Raw genomic sequence first — 23299 nt, forward strand, 5'->3', positions numbered from 1 at the left:
ACTATCCAAATGGAGAGGTACACTCCTGCACCTAGCAATGTAATTTGGCTGCGTAATCTTAAGAGGGCTCCCTGCCTTTATCTAGCTGCAAGCTGGCTGGGTATAATAATCCTTGCTTGAATGAAGACAGAGGGCTTGAGTGTTTAAACAGAGCTAGCATCCCTTCCCAGGGGGAAACATGCAACCTATACATCCCTGCTTCTGGAAAGCCCTTAATGCCTGTGCCTTGTGGGCTGCCCAAAGTGATTTAGGCCAATTCTATGCTACAAAGTTAGGTCAACCCAGCTATGTTGCTCAGGGATATTTAAATCTACATTTCTGAGGGATGTAATTAAGCCACCCTAACCCCCAGTGTAGACAGTGCTAGGCTGATGGAAGAATTTTCAGATATAAAGAGTCCGATGCAGCATCCACTGAAATCATTAGAAAATTTCCTACGGACTTCAGGGGGGCATTGGCTCGGGCCCGTAGTGGTAAGGAAGAAAAGTAACATGCTGACAAAATGATGAATCATTTCCCACACCAGAACATTTATTAACTGAGCATTATCACTTGGTTCTTTCTCTCTCTCTTTTTTAAGCCAAACAATTTGTAACTCCTTGCTGTGGGCTTTTCTTTTGCACTAACATGAACAACCAAGCACCAAAAAATGGGGTGTTGTTCTGGATCCATACAGTACAAAGATTAAAAAACAAATGCCACATCTGAAACATTCAACACTCAAGGCAGCATAAATAGATAGTCACCTTTCCCTCTATGTGCCCAGGCACTTAGTGGAATAAATTCACAATGACCCCAAATTCTACAACCTGACAAAGAACAACACTACTGAGAAGATATTTGTGTGTGTGGCTCTCTGCGAGGGAGACACGGGGAAGCCAGATACCAGCTGCACTCAGTCTGGGAACAGGTTTCAGCATCTGTCCTGATGGATGCTGGTGACTGCTGTGTCGAAATAAAATGTAATGTTTTCTCAGCTCTTACAGTCCATGCCCTTGTGCATGCAAGGCAAGGCACGCCCTTGTGCAAACAACAGGGATCCTCTAAAAGAATCCCAGCTGATCTAGCAAGAGGCAAAGTTCAGGTGCTTGAGCTGGCATTGTTCTGTGCTCTAGTGACACCCTGTGACTGACTGCCTATCTCCTTTGTGCTGAGCACTTCACAAGTCAGTTACCCCTCACAGCCTGAAAATGAACTATAGCCCACGAAAGCTTATGCCCAAATAAATTTATTAGTCTCTAAGGTGCCACAAGGACTCCTCGTCATTTTTGTGTGAAACTTACTTCTTAGGGGGCTTGTGAAAATATTTTCTTTGGTTTCAGTCCACATGGGTTCACACACAGACACACATCTACCCTTACTACTCCTAGTTTTACCATGAGTTCCAGGCTCTGACAAACAAAAGAAAGAAAAGTGAAAGTGGAACTCTTTCCTCCCCCAAAACTGTTTCACTTGGTTCATTCTGAAGCCAGGAAAATTTGTGATTTGCACACAGTTTCACCCAAATGCCACTCAAAACTGGGTGTAGGTCTCCTCATATAGCGCTTGGACCAAAGCACCCTAAAATCGATAAAAAGACTCTCATTGACTGCAATGGGCTGTAGATCAGGGCCATGGGGTACAAACCTTTCAAAGGCAGTTGAATTTGTAACAATCCCCAAGATCTTATTTCTCACATGGTTTCGGTTTTCAATGCACCCAGAACAGTTCTGCTAGAAAGCAGCCAACTCTTGGAAACCATCCAAACTCCCCGCCAGTTCAGATCAGAAGATTAGTTATTTAACGTGTCTATTTAGAAGTGGCCCCTTCAATATGACACATTACTGAAACTTGCTCATCTGACCATGCCCAGCTATTCATGGTAGGAGTAGTGAACTGTGTCTTCTGAGCTATCAGCTATATCTAACTGCAGGCTGAGGCAAGATAAGTGCAGTGTGACACCATGCTGCTGCAACTGTTCCTTCACCTTTCCCATAAATAACATGATCATGCTGGATCATTCATTGGGCTGCCCAAGGCAAACTGGAGCTTCTCCATGCTGCAGGTGGAATCCATGGAAAATCAGGATAGGTGGCAACCTGTCTAGGGCCAGTTTTAAGGGCTTGCACTCAATAAAGCTAATGAGTGAGCTCCCGGTGATACAGGATCAGAGCCTAAATGGGGAATCTGCTCTTCCTCACCTATGAGAGGTAGCTGTATGTGCAATCTCAAAGGTTGTTCTGATGGGAGGCTGTGTGGGTGTGTGAGAGTATGTGCATGGGCCAGCGAATCCAAGCCACATACAGCGAGCGGGAGGTTGTTTGGTTTTAGTGTTCTTGGCTCCATAGGGGACCCCAGCTGAAGCAATGGGGAAGAACATGGACTTTGTTTCAGATCCTCTGCTCCAAGGTGAAAAGAGAGCTTTGGGGGAAGAGGCGTGTTACCCATAAAGGAGAAGACCTGGAGGTGCTGAAGCAGCATGAAACACGTTCCCAGAACTATATGCAGAATGTGGGGTAAGGGGCTCATTATATGCATCGTGCCTCTTGTAAAGATCTCTTCATGTTTTTATTTGAGGAGATGAACAGATCATCGGGGTAAGCTATGGAGAAGGTTGGGGGAAACAAGGTCTATTCTCCAGCTCCATATTTCCTCCTAGGTCAGCTTGTGCCTGATGCACTCACCCTGGCTAGCATTTCCAGTGCCTTGAGACCAAGACATATGTGACCACAGGAGTGGCATTGGTCTCAGGTCTGTGATACTAGAGACTGGTTTGTTGGATACTGCTGTAGGAGACACATTCACGTGCAAATGGCGTGTGTGTGTGTGTGTTGGGGTCTAGTAGGAGATAGTAGCAAACCCTCCCCTTCCCTGAAAACCTCCACCCTCCTTTCACTTCTTCATTATAAAATAAATCATGTAGCTATAGGTTTAAGTAAACTTTTTTTTTAAAGTTCCTTTCCCTCCACTAGGTGGCGCTGGTAGTTCTGAGCACAGTTGCAAGTGGCATGACATCTGGAGTCACACCTGATATGTCTGTCCAAGGACAAGGCTCCCTTGGCTTCCAGTCTTTCCATAAAGGCATTTCTTGGTGGGTCACAGTAGCTTAGGGCTGTCATTTGGCCTGAGACTGGAAAACATCCCCACGTGTCTGACCAGATTGGGCTCCACCACGTAGGCCCTTTCACCCTTGGTCCGCAACAGGGAGTAGAGAGCAGTGTCTTTGGCAAAGCCCCGACGGCAGTGCAGCTCTTGAAGGTAACCCAAGACACGGCGGGCGGAAGGGGCGGAGAACAGCATGGCGGGCGTGCAGCACTCGGTGACCGGCACCACGTTGTAGAGCACAGGGGCCAGCCGGCGCAGCTCCAGCAGGTAGTGGCGACCCACCAGCTCTGCTAGTGCCATGCTGTACAAGGCAAAGAACAGGACAATAGGCCAGGTAAGGCTTGGGCGGCCAGACACCCAGGAGTACAGAAAGCTCAGCAGGGGGCCCAGAAACATGCCCAGGCCGAGCCACTCCAGGATCCTCATGGGCTCTGGGTTGATATAGCGCTGAAGCCGCTCAGGATGGTACAACTTCAGGTAGAGGGCATCTTTGAGGTGTGGCTTTGAGAGCCGTGCCAGCAGCAGGTGCTGCAGGACAGGGAATATCTCCTCTTCGGGAACAGCATCGTCTTCCACCAGAAGGACATACTCTGGACTGTAGGCCAAGAGCGACTGCTCCAGGCAGAAGGCATAGTCCCGCTTCTCCTTCTCAAACTGGTTCACTGCGGCATCGGGGTCTTCCCAGTTTTTGTAGCGGCTGACCATTGCAAAGAAGTTACCCAACAGCCTGGCATCCTGGTGGCTGCCCGGGTCCTGCTCCACGTTACAGAGAAAAACCTGGTGGCTCCGGCAGCGAGGGCCACACTGCTGGAGGAGGCGGTGGAAACGGGAAGCCACCTGTAGGACATAGTGGAACTCATTCCGCCTCTGCACGGTGATGATGGTGATGAGCAGCCATGGTCTGAGGGCCTTGTCACCTGAGATCTCCGAGGAGTTAGGAGTCCGCAGGTCCTCAAAGTAACGGAGGGCAGTCTGGCCATCCCCCTCATTCTGCTTCAGGAACTCCTGGCTCATGGGGTTCAGATGCCAGCGGCGTAAGTAAAAATAGGAGTGGAGGAGCCGGTGGCAAATCAAGGGAGCCAACACGCCAAATGTCACCACAGTTAAGGTAAGGAGCTGAGTAATGGGACTGGAAAAACGGCACCACTTCCCATAGAGCCGCAGTCCTCGGAGGAGCATGGTTGCTGGATACAGGGTGTGGCCTCCCTGTGCTCATGCCCCAATTCATTCACTCCTCTGGTTCTGCTCGGAGTAGCAAGCCATCAGTGGTGCAACATAAGTGAGGCCCAACCAATGCAGCCGACCTACAGGGAAAGAAGGAAACATTTAAAAACATGCACAGATCCACCAGTATCAAAGGAAGAACTTCCAGACCTAACAATCTGGTGAGAGCAAAAATCTGTGATGAGCTCATGGGGAAATGAATGCCATGCCACTGAAGCAGCAGTGGGAAAAGGTCCCTGGGCATCATGCTCAATGGGTCCCATACTGGGACAGCATAAGAAATAATAGGGTGACTTATGAAGGAGTCCAGGGATCCTTCCTAAGTCGCTGAGCTCATTAGGGCTATTACACAATGGCCAGAGAGTCCCAGGAGATTGCTGGGGACTCTGATCTTGTTAGTAACATTATTATTATAGAAGCACATAGAGGCCCCAACTTAGATTGGGACCCTACTGTATTGGGTGCTGTACATATACCTGTGTCTGCCTCAAAGAGCTTGCAATCTAAGTAGACAACTCAGACTCAGTGGAAGAATGCATTGTTAACCCTATTGTCTAGATGAGGAACTGAGGCATGGAGAAATTACATGACTTGGTCAAGGTTACCCAGTGAGTGTGTGGCAGAGCCAAGATCTAAACCCAAATCTCCAGAGTCCCAGCCCAGTGCCATAACTAGAAGACCATATTTCCGGTCCAGATAGAAACATGTACTTCTCTTCTGTAGCTCATGATTTCACAAGTATTCTTTGCTTCTTTGGGGTGCTGTGCGGCTTAATGCATTGTGGAGTCTGATGGCAGTAAATGAATGTCTGAACCAGGCTCAGGCACATAACCATGAATCTCCCCCTCCTTCTATTAAATAAAGCAATTCCAATCCCCTACTCCCAGGTTGCTCCCTCTTTCTGGACTACTTTAAAGAGGTAGATCAAGTCTCTCAAGCTGTGTCTACATTACAGCCCTTATAGCGGCACAGCTGTACCGCTGCAGCTGCGCCATGTACGGTGTCCCGTGGAGCCGCTCTACATCAGCGAGAGAGAGCTCTTCCATTGGCATAATGAAACCACCCCAATGAATGGCGGCGGCTATGTCAGCAGGGGAGCATCTCCCGCCAATACAGTGCTGTGCACACCAGCACTTTTGGTGGCAAAACTTATGTCGATCAGGGAGAAAAAATTTTAGTGACAAAAGTGCTAGTATAGACAAAGACTCAGGAGCAACTGGATGTATCTTCTAATTGAACAGTTAACTCAGATGTAGAATTAAGAGTTTGCATTAAACATTTGAATTAAAAACTGAACCAATCAACCCCCTCTAACTTCCTAAAAGTTAGTATTTGTCCATCTACTCTGCCCCACTCTTCTGGGCTGCCACTAGCCCACTCTTAACAGTCTCAATGCACCTAGTTTACACAAAGTTAGTGCAACCTTTGGGTGGGCTATAGTTCACTTCATTGCCCTTCTCCAGTGCCTAAAAAACTCCAACTCCCATAGAAAAGTAGCTGGAGACCCAGAGTTTAGGCTCTAAGGATTTTTAGCAAGGATTGCACAGGGTCAACCTCCCCACATTCAACTCCCAAAAGGAAGTAAAGAAATGAATTAAATAAATAACTTTATCAAATCTTATGATAAAGAAACAATCTAATTTTTACAGCATGACATGGCTATTTTATAATCCACAGACATTCCCTTCAGTTATACATAAACATAAATAAAGAAAACAAATTTCTCCTGGCTCAGCTTCTCCCAACTCACCCAGGGCACATGTTGGCCTTTTGTAAAGCAGTTGCCCTGACTGCTCCCCCTCACAGAGTCTGACCCCAGCAACAGGGAACCTATTGGAGCAGACCCAACACTACCGTCCCCACTCAATTCCAGAAGCTTCTGGATGTGGAGTGCTTAATCTGCCTAGCAACAGTGACCCAGACACAATTCAATCCTACCTTCCCACAGTGGGTCTCTTAAGGAGATATCTCCCTATTAGGCACATGGGTTACATTAGCACATGTAGCTGCTCAGTGGGTAGCAGTAATATTCCTTTCTAATTGCCCTTTTGACCCTTCTTTATACTTTCCTTCTCTGTCCTTTAACTGGCTTTCCTTCTCCCATACTCTTCTCTTTGGCCTTGGCTACACTTGCAGATGTACAGCGCTGTGAGTTAAACCTGACTTCGTGCAGCTGAGTAGGGAAAGCGCTGCAGTCTGTCCACACTGACAGCTGCCCAGCACACTGTTGTGGCCATATTTGCGGCAACTGCAGCGCTATTGGGAGCGGTGCATTATGGGCAGCTATCCCACAGAGCACCTTTTCCCATTCTGGCGCCATGGGTTGTGGGAAGGGGGCGTGGGTGTGGGGGATTCTGGGTCCTGTCCCAATGCCCCGTGATGCATCGCTTCGCATCCCAGAAATCCCTTTATTTCCGTCCACTTTTGGCGCCATCTTTCAACGGTTTCTGTGCAGCGTGATCTGTCTGCCGGAAATAGAGTCCGAACTGCTGAGGCGTATGCTGATGAGTCTCGCCAGCACATCACGTTGGGCTGTCGAACTATTCCTTAAGATCCAAAGTGACAGTGAGGATAAGGAGTCCGACGATGCTATCGAGCCACGTAACGCGTACGACATGAAATTGCTTGTGGCATTCATGGACATGCTCAGCACTGTGGAACGCCGCTTTTGGGCTCGGGAAACAAGCACCGAGTGGTGGGATCCCATAATCATGGAAGTCTGGGATGACGAGCAGTGGCTGCAGAACTTTCGGATGAGAAAAGCCACTTTCATGGGACTGTGTGAGGAGCTTGCCCCCACCCTGCGGCGCAAGGACACGAGATTGAGAGCTGCCCTGCCAGTGGAGAAGCGGGTGGCTATTGCAATCTGGAAGCTGGCAACTCCAGACAGCTACTGGTTGGTCGCAAACCAGTTTGGAGTGGGAAAGTCGACCGTTGGAATCGCGTTGATGCAAGTTTGCAAGGTCATTAATCGCATCCTACTCAGAAGAACCATGACTCTGGGTAACGTGCAGGAAATAGTGGATGGCTTTGCACAAATGGGGTTCCCTAACTGTGGAGTGGCGATAGATGGGATGCACATTCCTATTCTGGCACCACCCCACCTAGGATCCGAGTATGTTAATCGGAAGGGGTATTTCTCTATGGTTCTCCAGGCGCTTGTGGATCACCGTGGGCGTTTCATTGACATTAACACAGGCTGGCCCGGAAAGATGCATGACGCATGCATCTTTCGGAACACTTGGCTGTTCAGGAAGATGCAGGCCGGGACTTTTTTCCCAGAGCGGAAGATCACGGTAGGGGAAGTTGAAATGCCCGTTGTGATCCTTGGAGATCCTGCTTACCAGTTAATGCCGTGGCTTATGAAACCCTACACAGGGAACCTTGACAGCAGCAAGGAACGGTTCAACTACAGGCTGAGCTGGTCCTGAATGACTGTGGAGTGTGCCTTTGGCCGTTTAAAGGGCCGCTGGCGCTCTCTGTACGGGAAGCTGGACTTGGCCGAAAACAGCATCCCCGCGCTTATATCCGCGTGCTGTGCCCTCCATAATATTTGTGAAGGGAAGGGTGAAAGCTTCACTCAGGCATGGACCTCCGAGGTTCAACACCTGGAGGCTGAATTTGCACAGCCAGAGAGCAGGACTATTACAGGGGCCCAGCGCGGGGCTGCAAGGATTAGGGATGCCTTGAGGGAGCAATCTGAGGCTGAAAAGCAGCAGTGATATCTGGTGCCCTGCACGGGAGTGAAGTGCAGTAGTTCCAATTTTTAGGAATCAGTGTCTGTTAAGCAGACAAGCAGACTTGCAGTGCCTAGTTATGGGCTCAGGAGTCTTTTACTTTATGCAATAATAAAGAATGTATTCAAAGCCAAATAATCCATTTATTGAAAAGAAAAAAAAAATTATTGAAAAGAAACAAGGAGGTGGAGTGGGGAACAGTACAATCACAGATTCGCGCATGTCCTGTCTGGTGTGCTGTGCAGTGAGTGCTGAACTTCAGGACAGCTATACTGCACGGTGATGGGAGTTGAGTGGAGAGGGTAAGGGTTGTGGTTTTCAGGGCTGGGTGGTGAAGGCAGCGGGTGGCGTGAAGAACAAGGAAGTTGGGGAAAGTGGGTTGCAGGTGACAGTGGGGCACAATGGAAAGAGTTTTGAGACAAGGGCTGTGGGGGAGGGGGTGGCGTTTGCGTTACTGCTCCTCTTTCTGCATGGCTACCAGCTCCTGGATAGCATCTGCTTGGCGCTCTAGGATGCTTATGAGCCTATCAGTGTTTTGCTGCCGGTGCGCGGTGCTTTGTCGCCGGTGCACTGCGTTTTCCTGCCGGATCCTGCTTTCTCTCTCCCTCCAGTCCTGTGCTTTCTCATTCTCTTTAATAGATTGCCGCATCACTTCTTGCAGCATGTCTTCTTTGCTTTTTTGTGGTCTCTTCCTGAGTCTTTGCAGTCTCTGAGCAGGCGATAAGAGGGACGGCTAAGATCTCAAGGTTGATGCAGCTGTATAGGCAAAATGTAACAGAGGCAGCATTGTTTATACCAGACAGAGTAATGATTCCCCCCGTACTTAAGGAGTAGAAAACACACGGGTTCTTCACAATAGCATAATTTTCCCGTCCGAAACAGAGCACACATATCCCACGGGAGCCTCAAAATGATGAGTAAGGGGGACTGATTGTTTCAGGGCTGCACTGTCCTCTGGGTTTCTGTGCCTTGGGGAGAGCCAACAGCTTCAGGGGGAACCTACACTGAACATTGTCCCAACATTTTCCACAGGAGTTCGTCCTGGACGATATCTCGCTGCTGAGGGTGACCTGGGAAGCAAGGGAGGGTCTTCTACTGCAATGCGGCTTTCGCCCTGGCCCATATGCAGCTTGCCTGTGTGCAGCAATGGTCCCCCCTTCCCTCGTGGCACAGTGGCACGGACACGTTAGCCTGGCTGGGACAAGGACCATGGTGGCTCTCCCGATAAACCTGCGCAAGCGCATTGCACACATTCTGGATGAGACATTCGAGGAGATTACCGAGGCCGATTATCGCGATGTGATAAACCACATCAATGCACTATTCCGCATCTAGGCCTGCATGTCTAACCCTCCTCTCCCAAAGAGCCCACACTGAAAAATTCCTTCCCGAAAAAAAAAAACGCTTACCGGGAACCTGCTCTTCTGTTTGTCCTCCACCAAGTACTGGCCGCTGCGACTGGCTACCTTCCTCCTGGCTCGAGAAGAGCTCCTGGCTGCATGGCTCCAGGGATTCCGGGGTGTCTCCATCTGGCCCACCACCATCACTCCCGTTTTCCTCCTCCTCTTCCTCCTCCACCCCCCCCCCACCGGCTCTGAAGTGTCCATGGTGGTGCTCAGAGTGTAGGTGGGGTTAACCCTAAGTATCGCATCCAGCTCTTTGTAGAATTGGCAGGTCGCGGGGGGAGCATCCGAGCGTCCATTTGCGTTACAGGCTTTGCGGTAGGCACTCCGCAGCTCCTTCACTTTAATCCTGCACTGCAGGGCGTCCCGGTCATGGCCCCTTTCCATCATGTCCTTTGATACCTTCCCGAATGTATCGTAATTCCTACAGCTGGAGCGCAGCTGGGACTGGACAGCTTCCTCCCCCCAAACACTGATGAGGTCCAGCAACTCGCCATTGCTCCATGCTGGGGCTCGCTTGGCGCGTGGAGGCACGGTCACCTGGAAAGATTCGCTGATAGCACTCCACACCACGCCAGGCTGAGCAAACAAGAAGGGGATTTTTAAAATTCCCGGGGAATGTAAAGGGTGGGTCACATGGTTGGTTACCTGAGGCCAGGGCAGTAGAGTTTGAACTGATGACCAGAGTGGCTAGAACAGGCATTGTGGGATACTGCCGAATAATTCTGGAGGCCATTCACAGCGCATTGGGCGGCCACACTGGCGCCGCAGCGCTGCAGCGGCAGCGCAATACTCGCTATTCCTCTCGGGGAGGTGGAGTACATGCAGCGCTGCAACCACGGAGATACAGCGCTGCAAATGCCTTGCCAGTGTGGACCGGGAGTGAGTTACAGCGCTGGGGGAGCCTTTACAGCGCTGTAACTCGCAAGTGTAGCCAAGGCCTTTGACTCTGCATTTTTTCTGCTTCCTGTTAGCCTAATTCTTGTACCACAGCTCTCTTCTCCGGTGGAGGACTTCCTGCTGGGGCTGCTGCACTGTTCGCTATCTTCTCCTCTCACCTATTGTTAAATCTCAGTTAACCTCCCAGGTCTAACTTCTGTTACTCACACTCTTGCCATGTGATGTAACTAACCTTCTGCTTGAGACTTGATGCTGGGGGCTCTTTTGCACCCTCCCGTTAATCCTCGTTTGCTCCGGCCCTGCTGTGAGATGCTAGAGGAGCACTGGTTTCATGGTCATCTAACTCCCCATCACAGACAGGCTATGATACCAGTTTCCATACACACTGATCTTCCTCTTTCCTCCTGGGGATGGGCACCAGAATCTTGGAGACTGAATGATTTTGCCCAGGAAGCATCAGTGCCCTGTGAGCAGCAGAAGGTGCTAGCTAAAATTTGATGCATAGTTTTGGAGGAGAGGAAACAGGGCTTGGTAGCATTTGCCCACCCCAGAAGAGAGTGGGGTTAGAGGTGGGGATGCTGTCTGCCAGAAAGTCTGACCGGGATCGGTCAGTCGCTATAGGGATGGGTCAGTCGTTATTGAGCACACAACGGGCCTAATTCTGGGGCCACGTTGTGACTCCAGCCAGCGCAATATTCACTGGATTTGCAGTGTTTACTGTGAAGATGGTTACTTCCTGCAGCATGAACAGCACTTTGACATCCTTAGATGAAAGGCCTTATATTGGTATAAGTACAAAATATGATGGATTTATCCCACCTCTGTTTGTTTTCTCTGGCTTTGTTTCAGACCATGCTCCTTCTCGCTGCAGGATAGTAAAGAACTTCTGGCTAGACAATGACATTACAGTGCTGTGTCACTCCATAACTCGTGACAGTGCATGGACCTGCATGGACTCTGGCTGATTTCTGTATTGGCGGTTCTTCCCTTCTCGGATAACCAGGTTTTGTTTTATGTATAACCTATTGTGTTGAATGTATGAGCTTTGCAAGAGTATTAGAGGAGATAATTGTACTCTGCATATGGGCCCAGGGTCCTCAGGACTCAGGGCAAGTGGACCCGAAGGCCCAAGGACAGTAGGGACTTGAGGTCCACTTCTGAAGTGATCTTAGGCTAATTTGGTGAATGTACTGCCCCTGCTCCTCAGTTTGTCAGGCGCAGTGGTGAAAGGAGCACTTGCATGAAGGGCCGGATGCTGCAAAGCCTCACTTGCACAAGTACATGGGTGAGGGCCCATTGATATCAGCAGGGCTGCTTGTGTCTGTAAGGCCCTGCAGGATCAGGACCCGCATCTGTGGGTGGGGAGCACAATCAATGGTGGCATTAACATTCTCAGAGTAGAAGGAGGAAACCAGGCTCCCTCCAGCGAACAAACTGGAAGCCAGCGCTGGAGGAGCTGTGGGCCCGCAGCAAGCTGTTCTGGCTCTGTAGTTTTCAGGAACACGTACTTGGGTGCTAGGAAATCCCTGTCTGAGCAGGTCCCTGCCCCCAAAGATGAGCATTATCTGAGGGTGGCGTGTCTGAAGCAGGGAAGAGCAGAAAGTGGATGCCACCTATTCTTCACACACCCTTCAGGAGAGGCATCTTTGAACTACTTGGGAGAGAGAGGAATGCAGGACTGGCTGCCAGCTCAATAGATGCTTGGATGGAACACAGTTTGGTGAATCAGAGGTACCCTGACACCTGTGCCCTTGCATAGGGTCTCGCTGTCTTGGATCCTTGCTATGCACACACAGCCAGTCATCAGGGTGCCATCCCCAGATCGCTGTACCTGCAGGTCGCCCCAGAGATGCTTGCAATTCCCTGTCTTTCTCCTGGCCTGGAAAGTTGTGTTGTGGCTCCATCTACTGACTTCCTGTTCACATAGCAGAAGTAAAAGGGTCACCAAGACAAACAGGTGAAGGAGGGGAATTACCACAACTTGTGGGACTGGTGCGCAGCCAGATGGGAGCAGAGAGGCAGTTTCCTGGGTATGTAGAGATATCGGGGGGTGGGGGGAACTCAAGTCAAATGGGCCAAGAGAACTAGACCGACCCCATCATCTCTATAATGGCCTGCCAAAGGCTAGCAGGGCCTTTAAGGAAAGTCAGCCGCAGCCTTGCCTGTTACTTAGTAGTTACCCCCCAGCAGATCCTGATCTGGTGGCTTAATTACCAGTAATGACCCCAGCTGGGAAGGGGTCAGGGAGGACTAGTAGAGAAAGCACTTTATCAGAAAGGGGAAATCTAGGACAGAGGAGCGATAGAAGTGCCAGCTCTCTAGGAAGAGCCTGGTGAAGGCAAGGTAGAGAGAACCACAGGGAGCAGGAGAGTGTCTAAGAAGCAGGGAGGTCCCTGGTAGAAGTTACCAGAGTCCCCAGGAAGGGGAGGAAGTGGGGAAAAAAGCCTAGGAGGTAGTGCGGAGTCAAAGGAGCAAAGAAATAACTCTGCAGTGCCCAGGAGCTGGGGTGAAAAGCAGAGAACTTCAATACAGCTTGAGAGGGACAGAAGGAGCTCTGTGTGGGTGTTGGTGTGGATTCTTTAGCTGGAAAGAGACAGAACTGCAAAGAGAGGACCTGGCTGGAAGGCTGGGCCATGAAAGATGAAGAAGACAGAAACAAGCCATTGCAGAGCCAAAGAAGCGGTCAACTGGGGTGCTAGAAATAGACACTCCCTGCCCCCCTCCCCCAAAAAAGCCAGGGGGCGCTACAATGGTGAGTGGAACCGCTTAAACGGCCAGATCCCACAGATTAGGGTTGTTGGAGTCCGCACTTTTTAGAGATTGGTTCTGGTCCCACTCTCGGGCATTAACCTGGATGTAGACTCTCGGTTCAGCTCTTTTCTACTTATTAGAATGCTTCATATTTTGGCATTACCCCCATTTTTCAGATGTGTTATCAATGTTCTCACTGAAATACTCATTTTACAGTTCTCTATGTAATCTCCCTTAAGATTTTAGTGATATTTGTGGTGGACTTTAAATGCATTTTCAGTAAAATATTTATCCAGGGCATGACTGGACTTTGTAATTTTTTTAAACCCTCCCCCACGTACAATGGCTGTATGTTTTTGTTGTAACAGTGTAAATGCTTTCAACTGATACTACTCTTATAAAGCTCTACAGGTGTGTGTATAACAGTTTCAGCTTATGATAGATTTCTTGTCTGAACGCTTAGCTGAAAAATATAACTTGACCTTGCTCGCTTTTTTAGGGACCATCACCCCATGACTCAACATCCTTCCAGAGATGTGGCACTGCGTACAAATCAAATCCCCTTCCCGTATTTATCGTATCCCCATTTACTCTGAACTACATTGTGCCACTCAGGCACAGCCTGAAGTCAGGGAGGAGTAAAGCTTCCACACTGCCCCCGTGGTAGCTCAGAGACACCCTGCCTAGCAGGACGGCAGTTGTGCTGGGGGTGGAGAAAGGAAGACATATGTAACACCGCTCTTCAGGATGCGGCGTATTCTCCTCTGTATTGGTGTGAAGGGGGGGACAGCCACGGTTCCTCCACCTCCACACCTGCTCCGTGGGGAGCCCACGTATAGTCACCACAACAGAGGGATTCCTTACTTCCCACTACGTGCTCATGTAAAACACGGCCACAATCTAGTCCTTTACCATTAAATGGCACCTTGGGTAATCACTCTGCCACCCTAAAATTTGTTCACTGGAAAAGCTATTCTTCCATTCCCCTCCTACCATAACAAAACCTGTTCTCCAAAGTCACTGCTTTAGAGTTCCACCTGAAAGTGACCACACTTCCTGATGAGCTCTCTTTGGGAACCATATTGTTACTCCTTTTTGACCCAAGCGGCTAGCCAAAGTTTGGGGCCCTGGGCATGTTCCAGGTAGTAGCAGAAATTGGTGACAGACTGGTATTTCTCTGATGCAGTTTTGTTTATTTACACAGAATGTACAGAGTCCTGTGTCTCTGAACACAGTAGGAATCAAATAGTAAGAAACAACTTTTTGATAACAGAACCAAGAATAATTTTCTCTGCCTGTGCTCCTGACCCAAAAACCTGTCCTCATGCTTCTTCCAGGGCCAGACTCTGCTTTCAGCTCTCCTTCTGCCGGTCTCTCCTAGTTTATTTTCTGTTCTGCCTACACATATGCCCACATGCAAACCGCCCCAAAACAATATTGAGCAAAAGCTCCTGAGTGGGTTCACATACACTAAAAACTCAGAGTTACATATACCTTGGGAATGGAGGTTGTTTGTAATTCTGAACAAAACATTATAGTTGTTCTTTCAAAAGTTTACAACTGAACATTGTCTTAATACAGCTTTGAAACTTTACTATGCAGAAGAAAACCATCTTAATTTAAATGAAACAAGCACAGAAAGTTTCCTTACCTTGTCAAATCTTTTTTTTTAAAACTTCCCCCCCCCCTTTTTTTAGCAGTTTACATTTAACACAGTACTGTACTGCATTTGGGTTTTTTTTTGTTTTGTTGTTTGTGGGTTGTTTGTTTTGTTTTTTGTCATTGCTACTGTCCAAATGAGGTGTGTGGTTGACCGGTCACTTTATAATTCTGGTGTTCATAACTCTGAGGTTCTACTGTACTCCTTTTGTCTTAGGTGAGGGCTTTTCCTTACTGTTATGTTAATTGAAGGCTATGTTCACACCTATCAAACTTAGGCCTTGGCTACACTGGCAATTCACAGCGCTGCACTTGCTGCGCTCAGGGGTGTGAAAAAACACCCCCCCGAGTGCAGCGCTGTAAAGCGCCAGTGTAATCAGCGCCTGCAGCGCTGCAAGCTATTCCCCTCGGAGAGGTGGAGTACTTGCAGTGCTGCGAGAGAGCTCTCGCAGCGCTGGCGGCGCGACTACACTCGCGCTGTGAATCCGCGAGTGTAGCCAAGGCCTTAGTGAGGTTTTAACTCTACTTAAACAAGGTTGCACCCAGCTCATAATATGTAGACCCTCGGGATAGAAGGTGTTATGGAAATATCAGCTGTTAGGATTACAGAGGTGTGCAGCAATGTGTGGTTGTGTCTCATGGGAAAGTCTGACTTGTGCCCTGCTCCTGCAATGACACCCATGTGAGCAGAATCTTGCATCTACACCAAGCCCCCGGGCATCACAGGAGGTTCAAGGTCCACCTACATGGGATTCAATTGCAGGTTCAGGGCCTAGCAGCCCTAACTACTAACCCACTTTGCTAGAGACAGATGAGTTCTGTCTGTGGGGTGATATTTTTAGTGTGGTGATTTAAGCAGAAGTCAGGTGGTTAAAACCCATTGAAATATGAAGAACTTTTAGAGGTAAACAATTGTGGCTACACCTGCAAAGACCCTGCTGGCAGACCAGCTTAAACCCATAAGAAAAAGAGTTCCCTTTGTGTTCTCTCCCACTTCATGTACCACTTTACACCATCAGCGAGGCCAGAGGTGGGCAAACTATGGCCCGCAGGCCAAATCCGGCCCGCGGGACCCTCCTGCCCAGCCCCTGAGCTCCTGGTCCAGGAGGCTAGCCCCCCGCTGTTCCCCCTCCCCCACAGCCTCAGCTTGCCCCGCCGCCAGCGCAATGCTCTGAGCTGTGGGCTGCGAGCTTTTGCCAGACAGCGCAGCTGCAGAGCCACGGCCTGACTCGGTGCTCTGTGCTGTGTGGTAGTGTGGCTGGGTCCAGCCGGGCAGCGCGGCTGCCTGTCCTGGTGCTCCAGGCAGGGCGGTATGGGAGCAAGGGGGGCTGGATAGAGGGCAGGGGAGTTCAGGGTGGTGGTGGTCAGGGGAAGGGGGTGGATAGGGGTTGGGGCAATCAGAGGGCAGGGAACGGGGGTGTTGAATGGGGGCAGGGGTGGGGGGGTCAGTCAGGAAACAGGGGGGTTGGATAGGGTGGTGGGAGGTCCGGGGGCTGTCAGGGGACAGGGAACGGGGGGGTTGGATAGGACAGGAGTCCTGGGGGGCCCCCCCATCAGGGGACAGGGGGGATGGATGGAGCAAGAGTCCTGGGGGGGCCATCAGGGGGCGAGAAGCAGGAGGGGTCGGATAGGGGGCGGGACCGGGCCATGCCTGGCTGTTTGGGGAGGCCCAGCCTCCCCTATCTGGCCCTCCATATAATTTTGGAAATCGGATGCGGCCCTAGGCCAAAAAGTCTGCCCGCCCCTGAGCTAGGTATATTACAGGGGTTTCAAGTTCTGCTGGAGCCTCGGGTCTCAAGCATTGCTAGAGACAAGATACTGGACTAGGAGGACTACTAGTCTGACCTAGTATAGCAACTCCCCCCTAAATTCCGATAGGTTGGAGATTAGTCGGAAGAGATCATTTTCGGGCCAGATTTTCTGAAGAGCTCAGCACCCAATTGCTCCCACTGAGAGTAATGGGATCTGTTGGGTGCTGAGCACTCATGAAAAATCTGGCCATTTAATTTAGATGTCTAACTGACAACTGAGCTGTTCTAACAAATTAGGCCTTCACCGCAAAACTCTATTTACAAATACAAGAACTAAAATATCTCTGTGGCAGCAGCACTCTATCTTAGCTAGAGACTGGTCAGTTAAATGTGGCTTGTGAATGTGACAGCGGATAGCAGTCACTGCTCTCTGGCCCTCATCATCCACTTCAACCAGCCTTGAAAATGGTTGTCATGCTGACGTAGACAAACCTAAAGCATGACTGACCCCTGCTAGAGTTAGCGATTAGCCAGGCTGGCTTATGGCAGGTGTTGAACTTGTTTGGCTTAGTCTGCAACAGTGGGACAGTCATTTCCCACAAAGAAAGAGCCATGCTTTGTCCAAGCTGGTTTGTTTCTTAGCCTAGACAAGTGCGTGAAGACTGACGGAGAAGAATTAAACCTTGTTTACCTCTATTTGAACAGGCTTACTGAAAGAGAGTAGCGAAAAAGGAAGGTGAAACCAGAGTGGAGCTGTTAAATAAGTGAGAGTAAATGGGTACTCTTACAATTAAGAGGTTACCCTTACAATTTGCCCTGAGTAAAGTATGCCATCCCAGGAGCAGACCAACAACCGAATTATGACTCGCTTATAATTCCTTCCCTGTTACCGCCTTTGCTTCAGGGGTGAAGTTAATCTGCTTTGCTCTTGGTCAAAAAACTCCTCCACGCTGGCTTAGCTCTGCTGATTAGCACGTTGGAGGCAGTGGGGTTCTGACTCTCCATCCCCAAGGGGTGGGGCTCCAGCTCTCAGTGCCCCATAATGCCTCACTTCAGTCTGTGTAAATGCACCTGGTGAGGATGCATCCTGCCAACAGAAGGAGCATAGTGTGGACACGAAGAGCAGATTCAATTACTGCAGTGGCTGTAGGTCGACCTACCTTAAGTCGACTTAATTTTGTAATGTAGATATGTCCTGCATAAAAAGAATACAAGGACTTTTCATTAGAAATAGGCTGGGAACTTCCCCAAGACTGGAACATGGGGGTTGATTTGGGCTCATCTCTCTTTTAATATAAATACAGATGCGCATTTTATTCTCAAATCACATATAGATGCCCTCATATCGTTTGCTCTGCACTACAGGAATTTCAGACCTACAGGTGGTCCTCTCCCTGGTGTTATCATCATCATTTGTATGATGTAGCAACTAGAGGCCCTGACTGAGATCGGAGCCCCCTTGTACTAGGCACTGTACATAAATATAGGAAGATACAAGCCCTGCCCTGAAGAGCTTCCTGCCAAAATAGACAAAACCTGACAGACAAAAGGTAGGAAGGGAATTAGAAGGGTGTAGAGGGGAAGTGACTTGTCCAGGATCACACAAGGTGAGGAGCTGTTCCTACCACCCTGCACCCTTCTAACCATTTAACACTCATTACTAGCAAAACCTCTGCATTAGCCACATGCCTGGCAGTACAGCTCCCCATTCCCTTGCCTTGAGTGGTTGCGCTGGGGGGCAAAACAGTAGAATGGAGTAATCACTGCACCGCTCAGGAAATGCTGCACCCAGCAGTGAAAGTAAGATAAAGGACTTACTGGTACGCCGGAGTCCTGAGCAGGGGTGTGGCCTCAACCGGAAGAGGCGGAGCCTTTAAATCAAGATTTAAAGGCCCCAGGGTTCCGGCTGCGGCTGGGAGCCCCGGGGCCTTTAAATCACCCCCAGAGCTACCAGCTGCAGAGGCTGCTGGGAGCCCCGGGGCCAGGGCCGGCTCCAGGGTTTGGGCCGCCCCAAGCAGCCCAAACATAAATAAATAAATAAATAGCAGCCGCAATCGCAATCTGCGGCAGCAATTCGGCGGGAGGTCCTTCGCTCCGAGCAGGAGTGACGGACCGTCTGCCGAATTGCCGCCGAATAGCTGGACGTGCCGCCCCTCTCCGGAGTGGCCGCCCCAAGCACCTGCTTGCCAGGCTCGTGCCTGGAGCCGGCCCTGCCCAGGGCCCAGGAGCGATTTAAAGGGCCCAGGGCTCTGGCCGCCGCTACGGCGGTGGGGAGCCCCAGGCCCTTTAAATCACCGCCCAAGCCACGTTGCCTGAGTCACGGGGTAGCGGCAGCAGGGCTCCAGTGGTGATTTAAAGGGCAGGGGCTCCCTGCAGCAGCGGGAGCCCCAGGCCCTTTAAATCACTGCCCGAGCCCTGCTGCTGGAGCCCCGGGGTAGCAGCGACAGGGCTCCAGCTGTGATTTAAAGGGTCAGAGGCTCTGGCCACTGCAGGGAGCCCTGGGCCCTTTAAATCGCCAGCCTGGGGAAGCTTACCAGCTTGCTTTCACCTGTGGCTGCACCTTTATTGCCTCTCAGTTATCTAAAAACAGCCTCAGGCACACACTTCCTTGTGATCAAAGGCCCTTGCTGATAAGTCTGAAAGTTTCCAGCCAGGACAGATCAGCAGCACAATAAAAACGTAGCAGGTGTGAACCAGAGGATCCAGATTCCAGCCAGTGTTCAGAGGCAAACATTAGTCACTTATTTTGACCAGGACAGTTGAAAATCTTAAGCAGCATTAGCTCATTTTCTTTGTACTCAACTCAGAAGGATTCAGAGCTCTGTGAGCAGCCTTTCCCCGAGTATGAAACAAGCTATGTTTCACTCCCACCACCCTGCAAGAAGTGACAGCAAATGTGATGCTACTGCCTCTGGGGCAGAGCGCTGATCTATTTAGGCCCATCCCTACAGCTGGTAAGGGAGGGTGAATGGGAAAAAAAGAGCAGCTGGAAAATACGTTGTGTGCACACACGTATTTTACACACACCTCATTTGAGAGGCAACAAAGTAGCAGGCTTTGACTAATGGTAAAGGGGACCAGCTTGTTCCCATCCTCCCAGCAAATGCTAGTGGAGGTGTTGAATTGTGCATTTATGGCAGTTCAGAAGTTGTGCCTGAAGCCATCTTCCCAGAGACTTTAGAGAGAGCCATCACCAGTAGTTCTGGTTACAAATACTCCCCCTCTTCCCCTCCCCCCCACGCTATTAGGAATATACACAATGTTTTACCATACAATCATTGTGGCTGTAAACTTCCTATCAACAATTTTTAAACATCTCATATTTCAGCCCTTGTTTTTCCCAGTGCTTCCTTCTTCTTCTGGAGGGTTGCCAGGTAGCACGATGTGACCCTCAAGCACTGATCGCTTGGGATTAATGGCAGTTACCTTGGTGATGATGGTCAAAGAGGAGGGAGTGTCAGCTGAGCTGATTGTCGCCCTCACCCCTTCCCCTTCTCTCCCAAGGCAACTGAGCCAGGAGCCACAGATGTTATTTAGATGCCAACAGGCAGAAAGCTCCTTGCAGGGATGTTGTCCTAGGAAATTCGGGCTACATTCACTCAGACTGACATAAGGAATCATTTTGGGAAGCTGTCACTTGTTTCCTTACATTAGATCTTCATTAAATTTTCCTCCAGAAGGCTTGTTCTTCCATGCCCTGACCACTATCCATTTCCCCTGCTTTACACCACTCCTGGCCGCCAACCTTCTAGCAAGCACAAAACATCCATCTTGTCCCTGCAGGGGCTTCCAAGCTCCTCTTCCCCTGCCCCAGTGATCAGAACGCACTGCAGTTCATTCCCAGAACGACAGTCCCTCTATATATCTTAATTCAAGGAAAACAGCTCTTTGCAACCATTAAGTTTCCGCCTCCCCCTTTCCCCCCGCCAACCCTCCACTAATGTCTCCCCCATAGGAACTGTACAGTTGGCAGGAGCAAAATATGTTTTCGGACTAGATAGTGCCTTTCATCTGAGAAATCAATGGTCCTTTGAGATCATTAAGCCTCCTGGCACCCCAGTATAAAAATAACAAAAATCAAACTCACCATAGCAGCAAAAGCCATAACGGAAAAACAGCACAGAAGCTGGGCTGGAAAATACAGGAAGGAGGAATTACCCGTTTTCCCATCTGGATTCTTGCCCAGCATGTAGAGAAGGAAAGAGCTAGTAATCCTGAAAACCAGAGCCGCTGGCTTTATGTAAATCCTGGGTGTCTCCCCTTTCCTTTCCAATGTTCCCTAGCAGCACAATATTCCACCCTCCATGCTTCTTGCCTCTGCTAGCCATGTTATCTTGTTGCTCACTTCTCGCCTGCAGTTCCCCTCCTCCTCTCTCTCAGGCCAGGAGGGTGGGGTTAAACAAGGCACCTAAAACCAAACATGTGACCACACAAACAACTAAGAGAGAGAGAGACCAAAAACGAAAGGGAAAGAAGAGGTGTGAAAGAATGAGAGGAAAAATAACTAGGACAAATGTCAACAAAGCCAAGGACTGAGCTCCTGTTGCAGCTAGACTGGCGGATTTCTGCTATGGTCCATTAACATTGCAGTACAACTGATGAAAGGTTAACCCCTTCACTGTTGGAGACAGCTGCAATTCCCTGTTCTGGCTGGTAATCCAGTCAGATTACCCCCTACTTGCCCTTTTCCTACTCTGGACAGGATTTCATGTACACTGATCATTCCCTGGCTCCTTCCTCCACCTGATCCTTTAATGACATAACCCTGTTGCTCTTCTGTCATGCACTGTGAGACCACTGTATTCTCCAGAATAAATGTCTTTGATTTATGCAGCGTTGTTGTAGCGGTGTCGGTCCGAGGATATTACAGAGACTGTGTGGGTGAGGTAAAATCTTTATTGGACCAACTTCTGTTGGTGAGAGAGACAAGATTTAGGCCTTGTCTTACACTACAGCATTTTATTGATGTAAGTTATGCCGACGTACAGTTATAATTAAACCGCTGCGGGGGGGGGGGGGGGGGAGGTGGGGGGGGGGTGGGGGGGGGAGAGAGAAGCAGCGTATGTGTTGCGGCGGGGGGGGAGTGAGTGTAGTGTAGACAAGGCCTTAAAGCAGTGGTTTTCAAATGATGGGTCGTGACCCAGAACTGGGTCACGGAATGGAAAGGACTGGGTCACGGCGGCTCTGGTCAGTACCACCAACCGGGTCCTTAAAAGTCCTGTTGGAGATGCAGCAGGATAGGGCCTGGTAGCTTCCGGGGCGCATCGCAGTCCACGGTGCCAGGATAGGCGAGAAGCCTGCCTCTGCACCCCGGCTGCATCACTGACACGAGCTGCTGGAGGTAAGCCCGCACTCCAACCCTCTGCCCCAGCCCTAAGCCCCCCACAAACCCAGAGCCCCTTCCTGCACCCCAACCCCTCATCCCTGGCCCCACCTCAGAACCTGCACCCTCAGCCCAGAGTCCTGATCCCCTCCCACACCCCAACTCCCTGCCCCTGTCCAGAGTCCCCTCCCACACCCTGAACCCCTCATTCTCAGCCCCACCCCGCAGCCCTCAACCCCACACCCCAAACCTCTGCCCCAGCTCTGAGCCCCTCTCACACCCCAAGCCCTTCATCCCCAGCTCCGCTGGGTCATGGGCATCAACAATTTTCTTCAACTGGGTCACCAGAAAAACTTTGAAAACCACTGCCTTAGAATTTACACAGCACTCTTCTTCAGGTCTGGAAAATGTGCACAGAGTCAGGGGCGGCAGGTTTGTATAATTTGTGGTGGTGCCCAGAATGGGTCCAAGTTATAGCCTCCCACTCCCAGGGTCTGGGAGGAAGTTTGGGTGCGGTGGGGGGAGGGGTCAGGCTCTGGGAGGGCATTTGGGTGCAGGATGCAGGCTCCTGGTTGGGGCAGGGGGTTGGGGTGTGGGAGGGGGTTGAGGGCTTGGCTGGGGCAGGAAGTTGGGGTGCAGGGAATGGGCTCTGGGAGGGGATTGGGGTGCAGGGTCTGGCCTGGGGCAGGGTGTGGGGTGCAGGAGGGAGTTTGGGTGTGGTAGGGTTACCATTCGTCCAGATTCCCCCGGACATGTCCGGATTTTTGAACTAAAAATAGCATCCGGGGGGAATTTGTTAATGTCCAGACTTCCCCCCCCCCACCCATGCAGAGCACGCGCAGCTAACAGGGCAGCCGGATGGTGCCACTTACATGGGGCTCCGACAGCAAGAGAGAGTCACTCCTCCACTTCCCCCTCCTCCCCCTGCAGCAGAGCTCACTCCCTCCCTGCATTCGCCTCCTGCAGTCTGGAGCTCCTCCCCCGCTGCTGCCCGGGAGAACGGCTCAGCCAGTTCCTGAGCAAGCTCCCAAAGAGACCTTAGGCGAACCGAAGGCCAACGACAAGGGGGCCAGGGGGTCGGAGAAGGGGCAGGGAGGTTTTGGAGGGGGCAGTCAAGAGATGGGGGGGGGGTCGAGAGTTCGGGGGGGCTTTCTGTGGGGGTGGATAAGGTTTTGGGCAGTCAGGGTACAGGTAGGGGGTAGGGTCCTGGGGGGCAGTTGGGGGGGGTCTTAGGAAGGGGCAGTTAGGGGATAAGGAACAGGGAGGCTTAGATAGGGGGTGGAGTCCTGGGGGGCAGTTAGGAGCAGGGGTCCCAGGAGGGGGCAGTCAGGGGACAAGGAGCGGCGGAGGGGGGGTTGGGAGTTCTGGGGGGGGCTGTCAGGTGGCAGGAGTGGGGAGAGGGATCGGAGCAGTCAATGGGACAGGGAGCAGAGGGGTTTAGATGGGTCGGGAGTTCTGGGGGGGGGG

General features: G+C 50.6%; 1 protein-coding gene across 1 annotated transcript; it reads right to left on the reverse strand.

Annotated features, from left to right (window-relative positions):
* Positions 1-506: 506 nt before the first annotated feature.
* Positions 507-21071, reverse strand: PGAP4 (post-GPI attachment to proteins GalNAc transferase 4). The gene is made up of 2 exons (XM_034773014.1): positions 20597-21071; positions 507-4388 (listed from the first exon to the last, which is right to left on the reverse strand). Exon 2 carries the CDS (start codon positions 4261-4263, stop codon positions 3076-3078), a length of 1188 nt encoding a protein of 395 aa, XP_034628905.1. The 5' UTR covers positions 4264-4388; positions 20597-21071; the 3' UTR covers positions 507-3075.
* Between the last annotated feature and the right edge of the window lie 2228 nt (positions 21072-23299).

Source organism: Trachemys scripta, chromosome 6 (assembly GCF_013100865.1).
Source record: "Trachemys scripta elegans isolate TJP31775 chromosome 6, CAS_Tse_1.0, whole genome shotgun sequence".
NCBI classification, from domain to species: domain Eukaryota; kingdom Metazoa; phylum Chordata; order Testudines; family Emydidae; genus Trachemys; species Trachemys scripta.

Bases quoted from the DNA above. Each gene is read 5' to 3' on its own strand.
- PGAP4 (XM_034773014.1), bottom strand. From the start codon at position 4,263: ATGCTCCTCCGAGGACTGCGGCTCTATGGGAAGTGGTGCCGTTTTTCC.